Source organism: Penicillium psychrosexuale (genome assembly GCF_028828465.1).
Source record: "Penicillium psychrosexuale strain IBT 29551 chromosome Unknown utg000004l, whole genome shotgun sequence".
NCBI classification, from domain to species: Eukaryota; Fungi; Ascomycota; class Eurotiomycetes; order Eurotiales; family Aspergillaceae; genus Penicillium; species Penicillium psychrosexuale.
Genome location: NW_026643189.1, coordinates 1851537 through 1866731, shown reverse-complemented (window position 1 = coordinate 1866731; position 15195 = coordinate 1851537). Strand labels below are relative to the sequence as shown.

The 15195-nt window shown below is 47.8% G+C and overlaps 5 protein-coding genes across 5 annotated transcripts; 3 read left to right on the top strand and 2 right to left on the bottom strand.

Moving 5' to 3' along the window:
* Nucleotides 1-601: 601 nt before the first annotated feature.
* N7518_006527 (putative sterol o-acyltransferase (APE2)) lies at nt 602-2509 on the top strand (the record flags this gene model as incomplete). Its single annotated transcript, XM_057187454.1, has 6 exons — nt 602-726; nt 788-1231; nt 1289-1996; nt 2056-2311; nt 2369-2410; nt 2483-2509. 6 exons carry the CDS (start codon nt 602-604, stop codon nt 2507-2509), a joined length of 1602 nt encoding a protein of 533 aa, XP_057039157.1.
* Nucleotides 2510-4840: 2331 nt separating this feature from the next.
* N7518_006526 (J domain-containing protein) lies at nt 4841-6457 on the bottom strand (the record flags this gene model as incomplete). Its single annotated transcript, XM_057187453.1, has 1 exon — nt 4841-6457. One exon carries the CDS (start codon nt 6455-6457, stop codon nt 4841-4843), a length of 1617 nt encoding a protein of 538 aa, XP_057039156.1.
* A 3268-nt stretch (nt 6458-9725) lies between these two features.
* On the bottom strand, nt 9726-11010 carry N7518_006525 (metallophosphatase domain-containing protein; the record flags this gene model as incomplete). The annotated part of the gene is made up of 2 exons (XM_057187452.1): nt 9726-10690; nt 10815-11010. 2 exons carry the CDS (start codon nt 11008-11010, stop codon nt 9726-9728), a joined length of 1161 nt encoding a protein of 386 aa, XP_057039155.1.
* A 753-nt stretch (nt 11011-11763) lies between these two features.
* On the top strand, nt 11764-12742 carry N7518_006524 (60S ribosomal protein uL13; the record flags this gene model as incomplete). The annotated part of the gene is made up of 4 exons (XM_057187451.1): nt 11764-11784; nt 11877-12012; nt 12221-12533; nt 12604-12742. The coding sequence occupies 4 exons, from the start codon at nt 11764-11766 to the stop codon at nt 12740-12742; spliced, it is 609 nt and encodes a 202-aa protein (XP_057039154.1).
* A 964-nt stretch (nt 12743-13706) lies between these two features.
* On the top strand, nt 13707-14902 carry N7518_006523 (uncharacterized protein; the record flags this gene model as incomplete). The annotated part of the gene is made up of 4 exons (XM_057187450.1): nt 13707-13747; nt 13838-14012; nt 14066-14180; nt 14490-14902. The coding sequence occupies 4 exons, from the start codon at nt 13707-13709 to the stop codon at nt 14900-14902; spliced, it is 744 nt and encodes a 247-aa protein (XP_057039153.1).
* Nucleotides 14903-15195: the final 293 nt, after the last annotated feature.

Genomic DNA, 15195 nt, shown 5'->3' with positions numbered 1-15195 from the left:
TAAAGTGGCAGATTTCTGAAATTACAATACAGGCATAGTTATGTACAGTCAGTGGACATATGTTTTTACACCCCTGGCCCCACTCCCCCATGATTATATAATATATTGCCGGTCGAAAACCCCCATGAATTCATACTATAGGATCTTGTACTACGCGTTTTAGGTAGGCGGTATACTAATATGGTGGCGGTGAACTGGGTGGGGCTATTGGTGTAGAAACTTATGTCCAGTCACTGTACATAGTACGGAGTATAACTAAAGGACAGGACAGTACGGAGTATAGCTATCTAAATGCATACTTATCCCAAGAGAAAGGACTATAGCTAAGTTGTATCAAAGTAAAGATACTACAAATACCATGTAAACATCTCAACAATTCAACAATTTATATCTAAATACATCTGCCTAGCTCACATGTATGTAATAACGTACATAGTCTCATATAAAGGCAGTCTGACGTAGCGGCCCGTGTTTTTGGTTTCGAATCCAAACAAACTCAAACAGTCCGGAGTCCTGACCCACAATCATAGCTGTTCCTAAGTTTCCATCTCAGTGTCTTCGATGTGCAAACGCCCTACTCCTGCATTTGTGTCCATATAGGATGTCTAGCGCCGTCTCACAGGATGAGTCTGCAGCTCTGCGGCCGCGCGCCGTGCCGATACAGCCGAATGGGAAGTCCGACGTGGCGCACCCTCTTCCAGTGGACAAGCTGATTCAGGATATAAGGTAATTTGCTCTCGACTTGCACCAGACTGGATCTAAATAGCTAATCTGTTTGTCGCATTAGTGGCCACTCAACCCCTATTTCCGAAGATGCTCCCCCGTCAGCGCATTCGATCTCATCCGCGAGGAAGCAAGTCCGCGCCCGCAATCGCCTGTTTTATACAATAGACTATGTGCCTCGTGTGTCACATTTTGATCCCGATAGCGACTATCACAACTTCCGAGGGTTCTTCACTCTCTTTTGGATTGGCTTGGCCATCATGGTCGGGACCAGCATCTTGCGCAATATCAAGGATACCGGATTCCCCCTGCAGGTGCGCGTTTGGAGTCTCTTGACGGCCAATGTGTGGGGGATGGGACTCAGCGATGCGGCCATGGTGGTAAGCTCAGGGCTCGTCCTGCCTATGCACCGGCTGTGGCGAAGTGGTCCGCAGTGGCTGCGATGGTCGCGCGGAGGTATGCTCTTACAGAGCTTGGGCGAAGCACTGTGGTTGGTTTTATGGATAAAGTGAGTTAGTAGCTGGTTTTTGCGCTGGAGCTCAGAGGGCTGACTTGAGAAAAACAGCTGGCCCTTCATGATGAAATGGACCTGGACTGCACAGGTGTTCTTCACGCTGCACACTCTGACCATTCTGATGAAACTGCACTCATACGCTTTCTATAATGGACATCTCAGCGAGACAGAGCGCCGCCTTGCCTCGCTCGATAAGCCAGGCCTAAAGTCACCTGAGCCCCCTGCTGCCATCCATTATCCAGAGGTACACCGACGTCGGCCGTCAATGAAGAAGCCCAACGAAGACCAGTCCGCAGAGCCATTGGAGAGACTGCGTGAAGACCTGGCCACGGAGTTGACCTCCCCGCTAGGCAACATCTCATACCCGCAGAATCTGCACGTTGGAAATTATGTGGACTTCCTCTTTTGTCCGACTCTTTGCTATGAGCTAGAGTATCCCCGCCGAAAGGAGCGACGCTGGTCAGAAATTGGCTGGAAGGCCGCTGCTGTATTTGGTTGCATCTTCCTGCTCACCCTGACAAGCGAGGAATTCATCGTCCCCGTGTTGTCAGTGGCCAGCGCCCAACTCCGTGCCGTCTCTAGCGTCACAGACAAGGCTCTCATCCTTGCTGAAACCATCAGCATGCTCCTCTTCCCCTTCATGATTATCTTCTTGCTGGTATTCCTCGTCATCTTCGAATATGTGCTGGGTGCATTTGCAGAGCTGACTCGGTTCGCCGATCGCCACTTCTATGCAGACTGGTGGAATTCCTGTGACTGGTAAGTTGAAATTACGCTCCTATGAGTTTGAGTGATATGACTAACCGGCTTTTATGTAGGATGGAATTTTCCCGCGAGTGGAACGTCCCTGTCCATCACTTCCTCTTCCGCCATGTCTACTGGCCTGCCCGATCTAACTTCTCCCAACCCGTGGCTATGTTTATCACATTTTTGGTCAGCTCTGTATTCCACGAGCTAGTTATGAGCTGCATTACCAAGAAGCTTCGGGGATACGGTTTCCTGGCTATGATGCTTCAGCTGCCTATTGTTGCGATTCAAAAGTCTCGCTTTTTCCGTGGCCGGACAATCCTCAATGTAAGCTGTTATATGCTTGCTTTAATATTCTGCGACTTTCACTGACTTCCTTCCTAGAATGCGGTATTCTGGTTCTCAATGATATTGGGTCTGTCTATGGTAAGCCCTACTTCTTCACTCTGAATATGCAACACCCCAGTATATTTAGTTCTAACTCTGTGTGATTTTTAGATGTGTGCATTCTACGTCCTTGTTTAAGACGGACACTTGGTGCGCATGCGCCTAGACACGGCAAGTAAATTGGGCCAAGGAAGGCTTAGAACCCTAGCGACTTGCTCTTAATATGGATACCACTACTAGGTGTCTCCCATTCTTGTATATAGGTTCGATTATCTTCATTTCAGCACTGTGATTTTATATTGATATTACCATGTAATGAAGTATACCATTTGTTAGTACCGCCTTAAGAAGACAAGTCGGCAGTTTATGTGGCCTCCTGTACGAAGTAGTACTTCCAAGGATGGGCATCCCTGCGAATGTTATGCGAGTCGGCGCCACTGTTGAGGAAATTTCAACACTCAGATCAACCGAGGGACCGTGAATAACCTTTAGAGAGAATGGAAATTCTGGCGCATTGTACGACGGAGCAAAGAGAGTCTGAAATAGAGAAGTTAGATAGTACTGAGTGCATCAAGTACAACTAGTTGTAGGCGATAGAACCCCAGGCCCCACAGTGGTGCAGTTGGTCCGTGCGCAACCAGTATGCTATAGAAACTCGACGCACCAATACGTATGTGCTCGCATATGGACTACTCGACAGCATTTGATAATGGAGCATGTATGAGAGCAAACCGCTCAGTAGTACCAATACTGGAGTAACCGGGCCATAGCCAATCTGCCTCCCTAAACCTCTTGAGCGTCGGAGTCCATCATAGTTCTCCTTATTGAAACGAATCATAAAAGTAGTGAGATGAGTCCGTGAACTCACAAGACTATGGGGATACATCACTAGGCCTTGATAGCATGACCTGTTATTAATCCATGGAGGACCATGGTCAAGCTGGCAGGAAGTAGTCGGCCAATTCGTGCACATCACACTCAAAAGACTCGCCAAGTCAGATACTCATTACCTTACATCCTAGATTAACGTATAGAGCTAGGCTCGATGTAATATCCGATTGTCTCTAGGAGGCTTCTATCATCATTACCAAATCCAAATAAGTGAATATAGGAAACGTACAACAAGTCTGAAAAACAAGTCTGAAACACAAAAAGCTCAATTACTTGCGGTGGCCTGGTGGCCTTAAGGAGCAAGCTAATCTTCTATCCCAAAAAGCGTGTCATACCAATTTTATTTAAGCCGTGGCAAAAGAGTCTAACAGAAGTAAATACATCAATATGCCTCAAATCCAGTCTATCGGTTTCCAGAGAATCGAGAGATAAAACAAGCATATAGTTCAAACAAACGAGAGTAGAAATCGTGTGAGTCATGTGCCTGGCTGACGGGATACCTAGAAAGACTTTGTCGTCATTACATCTCACCATTGATATTGGCTATCTTCATCGATAGATTTAGACAGCATCTCTTGGATTTCAGGTCGCATCTGGCCATCCAGGTCAACCAGGTCGTGCTGGATAATAATATATGTAATATATGTCCTATAAAAACGTATCAGCCTCTTGACTTTAGACGACCAGGGATGGGTAGAATAAAATCTTGTTGTATTGAGTTGGTTCCTAAGGGGGCGGAAGTGACAATCAAATTCGTATTGAGCCTCGACCCTTGACGGCCCAACAAGGCCGAACAGCCCCCCAATAGTATAGCACAGGTCGGTAGTTGCAGTCTTATCAACATTTCCAAGGTTGCACTGATCGAACAGGTATGCCTAAATACATCAACAGTCTATTCTTAGAAAATCCAATCACCATGCACAAACCGGTGTGAGGCTTACCCCGCCACTTTCTGTGGCCCAGCCCAGCCCAGCCCAACATATCCGTCTTACTCGGGACAAGAATAGAGAAAACAAAGAGACCAACAAAGGATCAAGGTTATGGCATATCATATCATGTGAACAAGCGTAATTCGTGAATTGGATTTCTCCAATTGGTAGTCCACGGGGTATCTGAAGCCCGGGAGCGACGACGTATATATATAAAAAAAAAAAATAGAGAAGAGAAGAGAGCGGAGAAAGAACACGAGAACGGGAGCAGGCAGAATGCAGTCAGAAGTAGGTAGAACCCAATAAGACAATTTCATAACGCCATAAGTGCAGGGTTTGAGGCAAGACAGATGCAACACACCATCCACCTATGCCCGCCCTAATGCGCCAAGGGCAGTGACAAAGATATACCCCGGTCCTGGCCTCTTGTTCCGACTGCGCGGGGACAGCCAGACCAGCCCGAATGGAAATTTAAGTACTCCCAAATGTTCGGTGGAACAGCTGACACATGCGAAAAGCGGAGAATTGGAAACGCCGCGACTTGCTGATAAGATTGAAATAATAGATAAAAAGTTAAAAGTAAAATGTAAAGCATATTGTAGCTGTGATTTGTCGTATGTGTCCATGTTTCATGGGTCGTATGGTTGAATTAATAGGCAGACTGATGTCTCCCCACGGCAGGAGGACGATATTCCTCGTCATAGTAAGGGGCGCGTCTCGGCGAGTAACTGACATCATCTTGACTGTATGTCCGGGAGTACTTGATGTCCTTCTCTTTCGGGCGAGAAATGTATTCGACGTCCGCATGGGGACGAGAAGAAGGCCGCGAAGACCGAGTCTCAAGCCGAGGCGAGGTTTCCGAAGTGTAGTTCTGGTAGGTACTGCTTCGCTTGGGCACCTGTCGGGTAGGGGGTACACGATCCCGGTCGGGGGATCTCGCTGCTGAGCGGTACTTTGATGATTTCGGTTCTACGACGACGTGGTCTGGTTCCTTGACGATCTTGTAGCGGGTGGAGGTCTTGGGGGAAACGCCTCTCGGGAGCATTTCAGGAGTAGTGGGACTGGAATAGCCCGAGTCGTTGCGATCGCGCACTTTGGAACCTCGCGATGGCAGTGGCTCGTGGGCCATTTCGTATAGTGTGGGGTCGCGACTGTCCCGCTTTGCGCGGGTGAAGCCAGAGGTGGTTGCGGACCGGGTGTTGAGGAACGCAGGACGGAGAGACGTCTTGATACCCGGAGAAGTCGCAGAGGGTTGCATCTTGGGTGGCTTGCCATCGTAGTTTCGTGGTGAATCCAGATGCTCGTAGGAATTCTCGCGCGACGAAGAATGACGGCGGGTGCGGGTGGACCGTCCCGCGGGTCGCGAAGCAGACTCTGGTTCCGCCGGGTCGTGACCATGGTACTGTCGTGGGGACTTTGAACCCCGGGCTTTGCTTGCGATGTAGTCCTCCGCAGTATAGTACTGACTATCGATCTTGGATTGCAAATGATCGGAGACATTGCCATCCTCGTCGTAGTGGCGTCCACGACGGCGAGAGGAGTCCGATGGTCGAGGTCGCGATTCGCGTTCACGGCGCGTTGTTGAGGTTCGTCTCGTGTGAACGTAATGGGGAGCGCTAGAATCAGACGTCTCCTCGTCCGATCCTGCAAAGGCTTCAAAGATGCCATGCTTTTTGGCCTCGGTCTGTCGTCGTCGCTCCTGATCGCGCATCTTCGCACGGTCGGAATGTGTCGCTTTGGCCGTCTCCCGCATTTCTTTCGCTTGGTGAAACATGTTGATCGGTGTTCGAACCCTCTTCTTCTCTTCTGTCGGCTTCGTCTTTGGGCGCACGCCAAACTCTTCAAATTTGCGAGACATAGGTCGTGGATCATCCGTGAATCGCATTGCTTCCTCGAAGAAGCACTCCATCGGGGCCCTCTCCTCCACGACGTGACCATTGCGGAATTCGCGATTGGCGGATCCACCTCCCCGCGAGGAGTTGTGCATTAGGTCTGCTCGTCTGCGTTCCAACAGTTCCCGCTTCAGCTCGGCTATCTTGACCTTCTGGTCATGTTTAGTGCGTCGGACATCGTCCGAGAGTAGTTCGTAGGCTTGCTGGACTTTCTGGAATTCATCTTGGGCAGCAATGCGCTGCGACTCATCTTGGATCTTGTCCGGATGGCACTTGAGAACCCGCTTTCGGTGGGCGGCCCTGATTTCAGGGATGGTGGCTTCCTTGGCGACACCAAGCACGGCATATGGGTCTATATCTGGGGGTGAGGACATTGTGGGCAAGGTATGCTTTCAATGCCTTGGATTGAATGGGATGAGAGGAGATAAAAAGGTGAGGGGAGAGGGGGAGAAAAGAGGCGGTGGGCGATATGGAATGTCAACAACCTGACGTTGACGTAGCAAAAATTCCACACCGATCCAGAATGGACTGGATATGATTTGCAATGCAGAAGGAATTAAAGAGAATTGTGAAAAGGATGGGCGATTTGCCATACAAATTGGACAATGAAAATCCGCGGTGTTGCCGTCCGTTCTCGCTCCCAGCCAACCGATATATGCCAGGGGCGAACAAGTGACTGCGCCACAAAGAGAAGGTCGGTAATTCGAGATGTAATATCGCGGTATAAAGAGTCACATAGACATCGAAAAGAGGTTCAGAGACAAGGATGCCCAACCTAATATCCTAATTCCCTCTACTCCGTACTCCGTCAGAATAATCATCTAATCACAAAAAATTCATTCTCTTCCCCACTGACATTCACTTGGTCTGAGCACTTCGTCCGATTTGCTCGCATTCCTACCAATCAACGCCTCACCAGCACCTTGGCTTGCTGCGTGGGGCGATGAATTAACACGAGGGACATGATCCCTCGATTCCAAAGGGATCGGTCTGCCTTCTCTTGGAAATCGTCATGCCGCTAATCCCTTCTTCTTCTCGATTCAGTCTCTCCTGCATATCCCCGACTTTCGTCCAACTAGTGCCTGCGGGTTTTTAGCCAGTTTAGCTTCGGTCGCCTCACTGCTTTCGCTTTATCCGGCTTGAGTTGGTTCTGTTTAAACTTTTCCCGCCTTGTCTTGAGCCTGTCGACCTCAGCCAGTCATATCTAACTCGCTTGTTTAACCTGAAACGTGTGATTGGGTGGTGTCTGTTGTATCTGTAGTTACTCCATAGATATAAGTAACGAAATCAGTGCCTGACTTGTAATGCCCACCTTCCCGAAGCGTTCCATCGCTGAAGAATGTGCCTGTTTCTATATATAGTGAGATATTGTTTCATATAACTATGTATGCTGTATGTGGTATATATTTGATTCTCACCTTATATCAGAATGCAGCCCTCGATATTACAGGGGATCTCTAGATCTTACATCAGTAACGGACTCTTCAGGCATTCGCACCCAATAATCTCAATAATCTCTCCTAAGCTAAAACAGCTGGCACAGCTGGCACTTGTCCCGCAACGGGCCCATTGACTAACTAGACAACGTGTCGTTGAACCCCCACCCGAGACCTCGGGCCCTATCTTCCAACCATTACTCTGACTTTCTAGACTATGAGACAATTACAGTACACTCGATGAAACCACGTCGTACTCCCCTGTCTCGGACGGTCCGGCCCATCTATTGGTTCCAAATCATCTAGACCCGGGACTGCGGTTTTTGCAGCGCATTCATTTTCCAGACCGGTGCTGACAGCCTGAACGGAGCTGATGTCCAGCCCGGATCATGACAAGGTTGTTGGAAATGCAAATACCGAACACCGTGTCAGCATTACCACCATGTCATTATCTTACTACTCTATATTCCGCACTCGGTAGTTACGCCATATTACTATGACTATATTGCCTAAATAGTCTTAATTTTGCTAAGAATGCCATGTATGTTGTACCTTTCTATTTAGTATTAAGGTGTCCTAAGGACCCACCATTCAAATTTCCGCCTCAAATTTCCGCCTCAATATTGTACCTGTATACTCCGTAGCTCCTATTCTTATCTGCCTGACTCTGTCATTTGACAGTTTCCTGTGTGATAGTGATTGTAGCATACCTTGCCTCGGTCGGGGGTTGGTCGATCCCCACGACTAGACCACGGACTCTCACTCTTTCCAACCGGACTGCACCAGTTGAATCCATAATCCTCCGATCCCATCAGTTGAGCTCGTGAGGTCACACAATGCCTCCCTCTGAAACACAGGGTAGTAACCTTATACGCTTAAACCGTGATCTACAGATACCCCTCCCTGACAGTCACGCAACCCCACTAGGACCGAAGTCGGTGAGGCCACGATTGGGCGTTGGCAGTGGATTAATGGTGTGTTTGTAGTTTCGTCAGGATAATCGCACCGAACAGTCGGAGCCATACAACATACAACGTACAACATACGAGATATGCAAACTACGTACTAAAATGTACTTTATATACCATTGGCTCGAAACGGTTGGAGGCTTGTACCCGGGAAACAGGAAAATGCAGATGCAATGCAGGTTGCCTGCAATAATGATGTCTGGTACTACCTTCTCATGCAATAATACTCTCGACTATTACATGGTGCATACGGGGTACAGAATAAAAATATGGCCAGGCCTCTCCGTCCAGCCACTCAACGCCTTCTGGAAAAGAATGCGCCAGCCTAAACAGCAGCCCTTGCGAGAAGCATGTGTTTCCCACGAGGGTGGAGTGTGAGCGCTGTCCCAGTCCCAAATCCCTGCTGAAGAACCGGTCACAAACACAGACTCCCACTTAGGCAACCTCCGGTGATTGATAATACATGATCGGCCGCGCATGGTCACATCGGGTATCAAGGAGAGGGCGGGAGGAGCTATTGATTGGTCGGCTCATATTTCTGTGCTCTTTGCGGCCCGGGAGTTGGCCACTAAGAGGTCGTTTCGAAGCGCTGTGGTTTCTGGAAGTTTTGAGTTTGAGCAGATCCCCGTTGCAGGTGACTTGTGTCTATCGTACTACCTGGGAACTTACGGTGTTAATCAAGAACTCGGGTTGTGATATCACAGGTGCATATGGCTCGATGTTATTGCGATCGGTCAGATGGGTTTGTCCATTGCATGCGGGGTATACACGAGACAAGAGGGGTACCTAGGCAAGTCTGGTGTTTGTGTATTTTGAGAGGAGGAGAGCGAATTGCGGTGATTTCTTCTTTTCTTATTTCTATCGAATTAGCGAATATTAGAATATGTTACAGGTATCCCTACAGTATAGAATACGTAGTATAGATTATCCTCGAGTTGCTTTGACCGAGGCTAATGCGCGTAAATTAATAAATGATGTAAGCGGAGACAATCTGACAGCACTAGTCAGTTAGCATCGTGCATCAAGTCACTAGCCGACCAATGTTAAAATCATGATGCATCAAGGCGTCCGACTACCGGTGTCAATAGGGCCAAAGCCCACAAGGTTGCTGTATGTATCAGGGAGAATGGCGTCAAGCCACCATGCACGGCCAAAGCAAAGGGAAGATTGCCGTTACGATCGATGGGGCCGACTGAATTGTAATTTCCGAAAGTTGCTTAATTCTATGGAAAAACAATTCACCTATTCGCGACCGCGTGGTCTCCCTGCCACACGGGAAGTTCAAGATCGACTACAATCGGCGAATTGAACCGTTTGCCTCCCTGGTGCGGCCAGCTAGTGGACACGACAGCGGCGTTGACAATGCAGGTCTCCTTTCTTAGTGTTTGCAAGCCGTAATCGAAACCACGGTTACTGGGGCCATGGCTACCCGCACCCAGGGACGGATGAGCGCTCGGCGAGTTCCGTGGACCTGCCATTTCAAGAATACTAGCAGATGACTCTGACCCTGGTGATGCTGATGACACGGGTTGAGTCTCTGCTAGATCATGCTGTCTTTGCCCGGGATACGAAAACCCCTCGTTGTCTAGTCGTTGATCCCGTTTGCCAGTCAAATCAACTAGGCTCTGTTTGTTGCTGCCCATGGGTGGCAGAATTCCCCGAGTGACTTGGTCAACTGAATCAGATTCTAGCTGTGTTTCTGTCTCTGTCTCTGTCCCTCTCTCTGTCCCTGTGTTAGTAAGCTTGCCTCGCCAGCGAACTCGTTCGTATCCTCGTCCTTCATGTACATGGCCACAAACAGCCAAGTGCGGCCTGATGAGGCTTAATGCACTACGAAGCGCAACACACCCTACGAACATTCCATTCGGCTTTTGGTCGCAGTGAGATCGTGGTGGCGTATGCGTGACGACGATGTCTGCATCGATTGGTATCTGACCCCACAGCGCAGCAGCATTCCTTGATTCGTATCCGAATGCCCAATTTCCTTGGGATTGGGAGTATGGGGACCCAAAGATTTTGAACACTGTGTTTGGTCCGCCTGCTCGCGTTAAACGAATCAAAGCAGGCTCATGGCAAAGTAGAGTGACAGAAGGCGACTCCGTGATGAGTTTGAGGCAGTGTTGTGAATCTTCGAGGTGCTGGCCATGGAATCTTTTTCCATGTTCTCTGTAGAATTCCGGGTCCAAGGTGACATCGTGGTTGCCTGTTCAAAATGTTAGGGGCTCTGCATCGACCTTTCCCTGCTAATGAATGACGCAATTTGGCGAGCAGCAAGGATAGCCATTAATGCCCGGGTTATATCCAGCACAACAAGTTAAATGACTGACCACCAACTATGATTTTGATTTCAAAGTCGGCCTTGCAGATCCAATCTATTGTCTTGCGGAGCTCTTTCAGGCTTCCATTGTTTGTCAAGTCGCCGGCATGAATCAGGACATCCCCTGCTGGTAGCTTGAAGCCCGCTTCGGACGGCGTACATCCGTGTGTGTCAGAGACACAGACAAAACGTGTCTTTTGTCGCATGACCCGAGTATAGAAAGAACACTTGCCTCAGAGCGTAAAATCAAATTGGAGTGTGGGTATGGAATCGTAAGCGAATAGGATTAGTTTAACATGAGGTGGGAGTCTCGTTGGCCTTGGTTATTTCTGTGAGAAGAAAGATCTTTCGGGGAAAAGAAAAACAATGGCCGAGATCTGTCCGTGGACGAGTTCATGGATATCTTAGTCATCGGACCCAACGTTCCCACCTGAAGTTGGCTAGATCATTAGATCGGACAATTGGGAAGACGATAAGACATACTACTTTACAACAAGAGACAGGTTTACGTGGAAGGCAAAGGGGATTCATAGTCCACGAGTTGTCTATTAGCATAACGTGAACAATCTCACCGAACATTGGAATTATACCAAAGCCTCCAACCCCGTTACAACTTGAAGATTATCATTCGATCTACAACAACCTTCAAGAACAGGGTATATCAGCCCTAAGCCAATGCCCTAACGGCACAAAGAAAAGAGCACTATGATGGCGCACAGTGAGAAATAAAAGTATTACGTAATACTATGCGAGCGGACCCGGGAGAGACAAACCACGTGACTTTTACGGTCCATGATTGGTCAGGCTTAGGGCTGCGACCCTCGCCATTAACACAAAGTGAGCGGACCCTCGCTTAACCCATTCTCATCGAGCCATCCGACTTCGTTGTGTGCGTCGACTTGACACCCACGACAACAACCGCCGACAACATCCATCCCACGGGACATAAGATCACCAGGATGTCCTCCTTTGAATCAGTGGTACGTTTATACCCAACGACCTGAGTGCCGCCACTCTCGCCTGCAAAGTGTGCATATCGAATGTATCGCTGACTTGAATTGTTTGGAAATAGGTCGTCATCGACGGCAAAGGACACCTCCTCGGTCGTCTGGCCAGCACTGTCGCCAAGCAGCTGCTCAACGGTCAGAAGATCGTCGTCGTGAGATGTGAGGCCCTCAACATCTCCGGCGAGTTCTTCCGCGCGAAGCGTACGTTCAACCCCTTCTCGAATATTTTCTTTGCGTTCTATGTGATTGGGGAACTGTGTGAATCAGCGTGGAAGGAAGACACGACGGAAAACACCCGCATATCGAAACCACTGGCAGTTCTTGGATGGCAGTTTTGGGCCTACTTTTATTGGAGGAAGTGCACTACAAGTTGGATATCAGAAAGCTGACTCGAAATTCCGCCCTACAGTCAAGTACCACGCCTACCTTCGCAAGATGACTCGTTTCAACCCCACCCGTGGTGGTCCCTTCCACTTCCGCGCTCCTTCCCGTATCCTCTACAAGGCCATCCGCGGTATGATGCCCCACAAGACCGCCCGTGGTGCCGCCGCTCTGGAGCGCCTTAAGGTCTTCGAGGGTGTTCCCCCTCCTTACGACAAGAAGAAGCGTGTCGTTGTTCCCCAGGCTCTCCGTGTCCTGCGTCTCCGTCCCGGTCGCAAGTACTGCACCGTTGGCCGTCTCAGCCACGAGGTTGGCTGGAAGTACCAGGATGTTGTTTCCAGGTATGTACAATCTCAGATTTATCACTTGAGTGTGATTTATGTCAATCGACAAATTCTAACATTTCTACAGACTCGAGGAGCGCCGAAAGGTCAAGAGCAAGGCTTACTACGAGCGCAAGAAGGCCGCTCGCCGTGTCCTTGCCAAGGCCGAGCAGGGTGCGAATGTGGACAGCAAGACCAAGACCCAGCTTGCTCAGTATGGCTACTAGATACCTTTAGCGCGGCTGGTTGTTGTGTCGAGCGATGGTTCTGGGATGGAATCGCGGACGGTTTTCTTTCAGCGAATTCGAACGGCAAGCCGGCCGACCTTGTTCTGCGGCCCAGTTCCCTAACTCATGAATACCACTGTCTGTGACGGACATGACGGCTCGGGGACTGGGGTCTTCGAAGTTTTCAAAAGTCGAAAAAAACGGAGTCGATTGGGATTGAAGGTTCAAAATAGCTGGCCGTTGACTCGCGCCGTGGCGGTTTAATCCAAAGAAACAATTTTCAAGAGTTCAACATGATTCTTATGATCAAAAAATACTTTGACCCATACTTTTTTTTATATATAATCGTGCCAAGCGCCCAACACACATGTTGTGTGTTGGTGCGCCCCACTCAACGATAATTTTCACTCAACGATAATTTTAGTCTTCGTCACCTACTTTGTTAATATCCTACACCCTACCACCATGGCAGATCAAATTGAAAATCTCGAGGATAGAACCTTAGAGGCTGTTCATGCTTACCATAAAGCTGAAAAACCTAATATCGCTCAATTGGCGCGGGAATTCGAGGTTCCATACCAACGGCTTCGCGCCCGCATTCACGGGCGCGGGACTAAAACCACTGCTGCTAGTCTAAAAAAGACCCTGAGCCCAATTCAGGAGAAAGTATTGAGAACATGGATTGATACTCTCCATATTGGTAATATGGCAATTCCCAATTCAATTCTTAAAGAGGCTGCAAATTCAATTCTACGCCGCGCTGGAAGCGATCAGATAGTAGGCCCAAATTGGGTCTACCGGTATATGCAAAGACTACCACCCACGATACCCTATATACTTCCAAAAATGTCTGAAAAATCGAGGGTGGATAGTAAGCAATACAGCCCTCTACTTCTTTGGTTTAATAACCTCGATCTTCTCTTTAAAAAGCATCACTTTCTCCTAAACGAGATCTTTAACTAGGATGAAACCGGCTACTAAATTGGCCAAGGAAAACGCCAAAAGGTGCTTATACCTAATATCAATTTTACCAATTAGACTAGTGGTTAAAAGGAATCAATTACTGGCATTAAATGTATAAGTACCGATGGTTAGGTTATGCTACCCTGGTTTTTACCGAGGGGTTCTTTATATATGGAAGAGTGGTACAAAAATATTGAAATACCCGATTTTCGAATTAAACCTACGCCTAATGGCTGGATTAACGACAATACTACTTTCGAATGGCTTTATTCTTTTTATAAAGCCTCAATATCCTAGGTTAAGAAGGGTAGACCACGCCTACTTCTTATAGATAACTATCACTCCTATATAATAATCAAGTTTATTGAATTTTATAACCAGCATTTTATCATCCCTTTCTTCTTTTTACCCCATATAACCCATTTCTATCAACCACTAGACAGTCAAGCATTCCAAATACTCAAGCATCATTTTCGTACAGCGAATAATGAGGCTATTATATAGGGTGGAAGTACCTATAAAAAGCGGGATTTTTTCCGGATAATTCAAAAAGTTCGGACCCAAACTTTTACCTAAAGAATTATCAGAGCTTCTTTTAGAACTAGGGGTATTTACCCTTTGGATTCAGAGGTTATTCTTGGCCCACTACGCCAGAAAGCTATCGACAACGAAGGGTCTCCCTTACAGTTCTTTACGCCGTTGCCCCTACCCGAGATCTCAAGCTCAGTTACCAATTCACTACCTAATACAATCAATTGGGTCAATCGGCTTAATACTAAGCTAGTCCGTGATCTAGAGAAGATTAACGACCAATCTCAGGTAACTAGACGGTATATTCGGCGAAGTATAGATACAAATCTACTTTTATCCCAAGAGGTCGCTATTCTCAAAGCAGAATTAAAAAAGGCTGGTATCTCCAGATCAAATGCAGAAGCTAAGAAAAATGGACGATCGATTCTTGGTACACGGGGCTTAGTACTAGCACCAACCTACGCAAATAAGAAGATGGTAGATAGGCGAACGGCCGATTCTAAAAAGTTGGAGCGGTTCCAGGCAAAATATGCCAAGAAGTTGGAAGCTGAACAGCAAGCCCAAAAGGCTAGGGATTTAGTTGAGGCTGAGCATAAAGCTTCAATGTTAGCAAGGAATCCTAATCATGGAAATTGGTATATGGATAGTCAAGGTGGTTACTTGTAAATATTGAGTTGACTGGAATTATTTCAATAAAATTATCGTTGAGTGAAAATTATCGTTGAGTGGGGCGCACCAATACACGGGACGTGTTTTGGGCGCTTGGCACGATTACTTCATAGCCTGTAACGTACCACCTTTCATACCATTTATAGTACAGCATGCACACCTCTTACCCTACGTGTATCCCCGCATGTCCTAAATATATCCATTAGATAACTGACCAGTGATACCTGAGTAAGATGAATTAACGTAATCCACCCAAAATTAAGGATGATTCCCTCCGGATCCGTACCGCC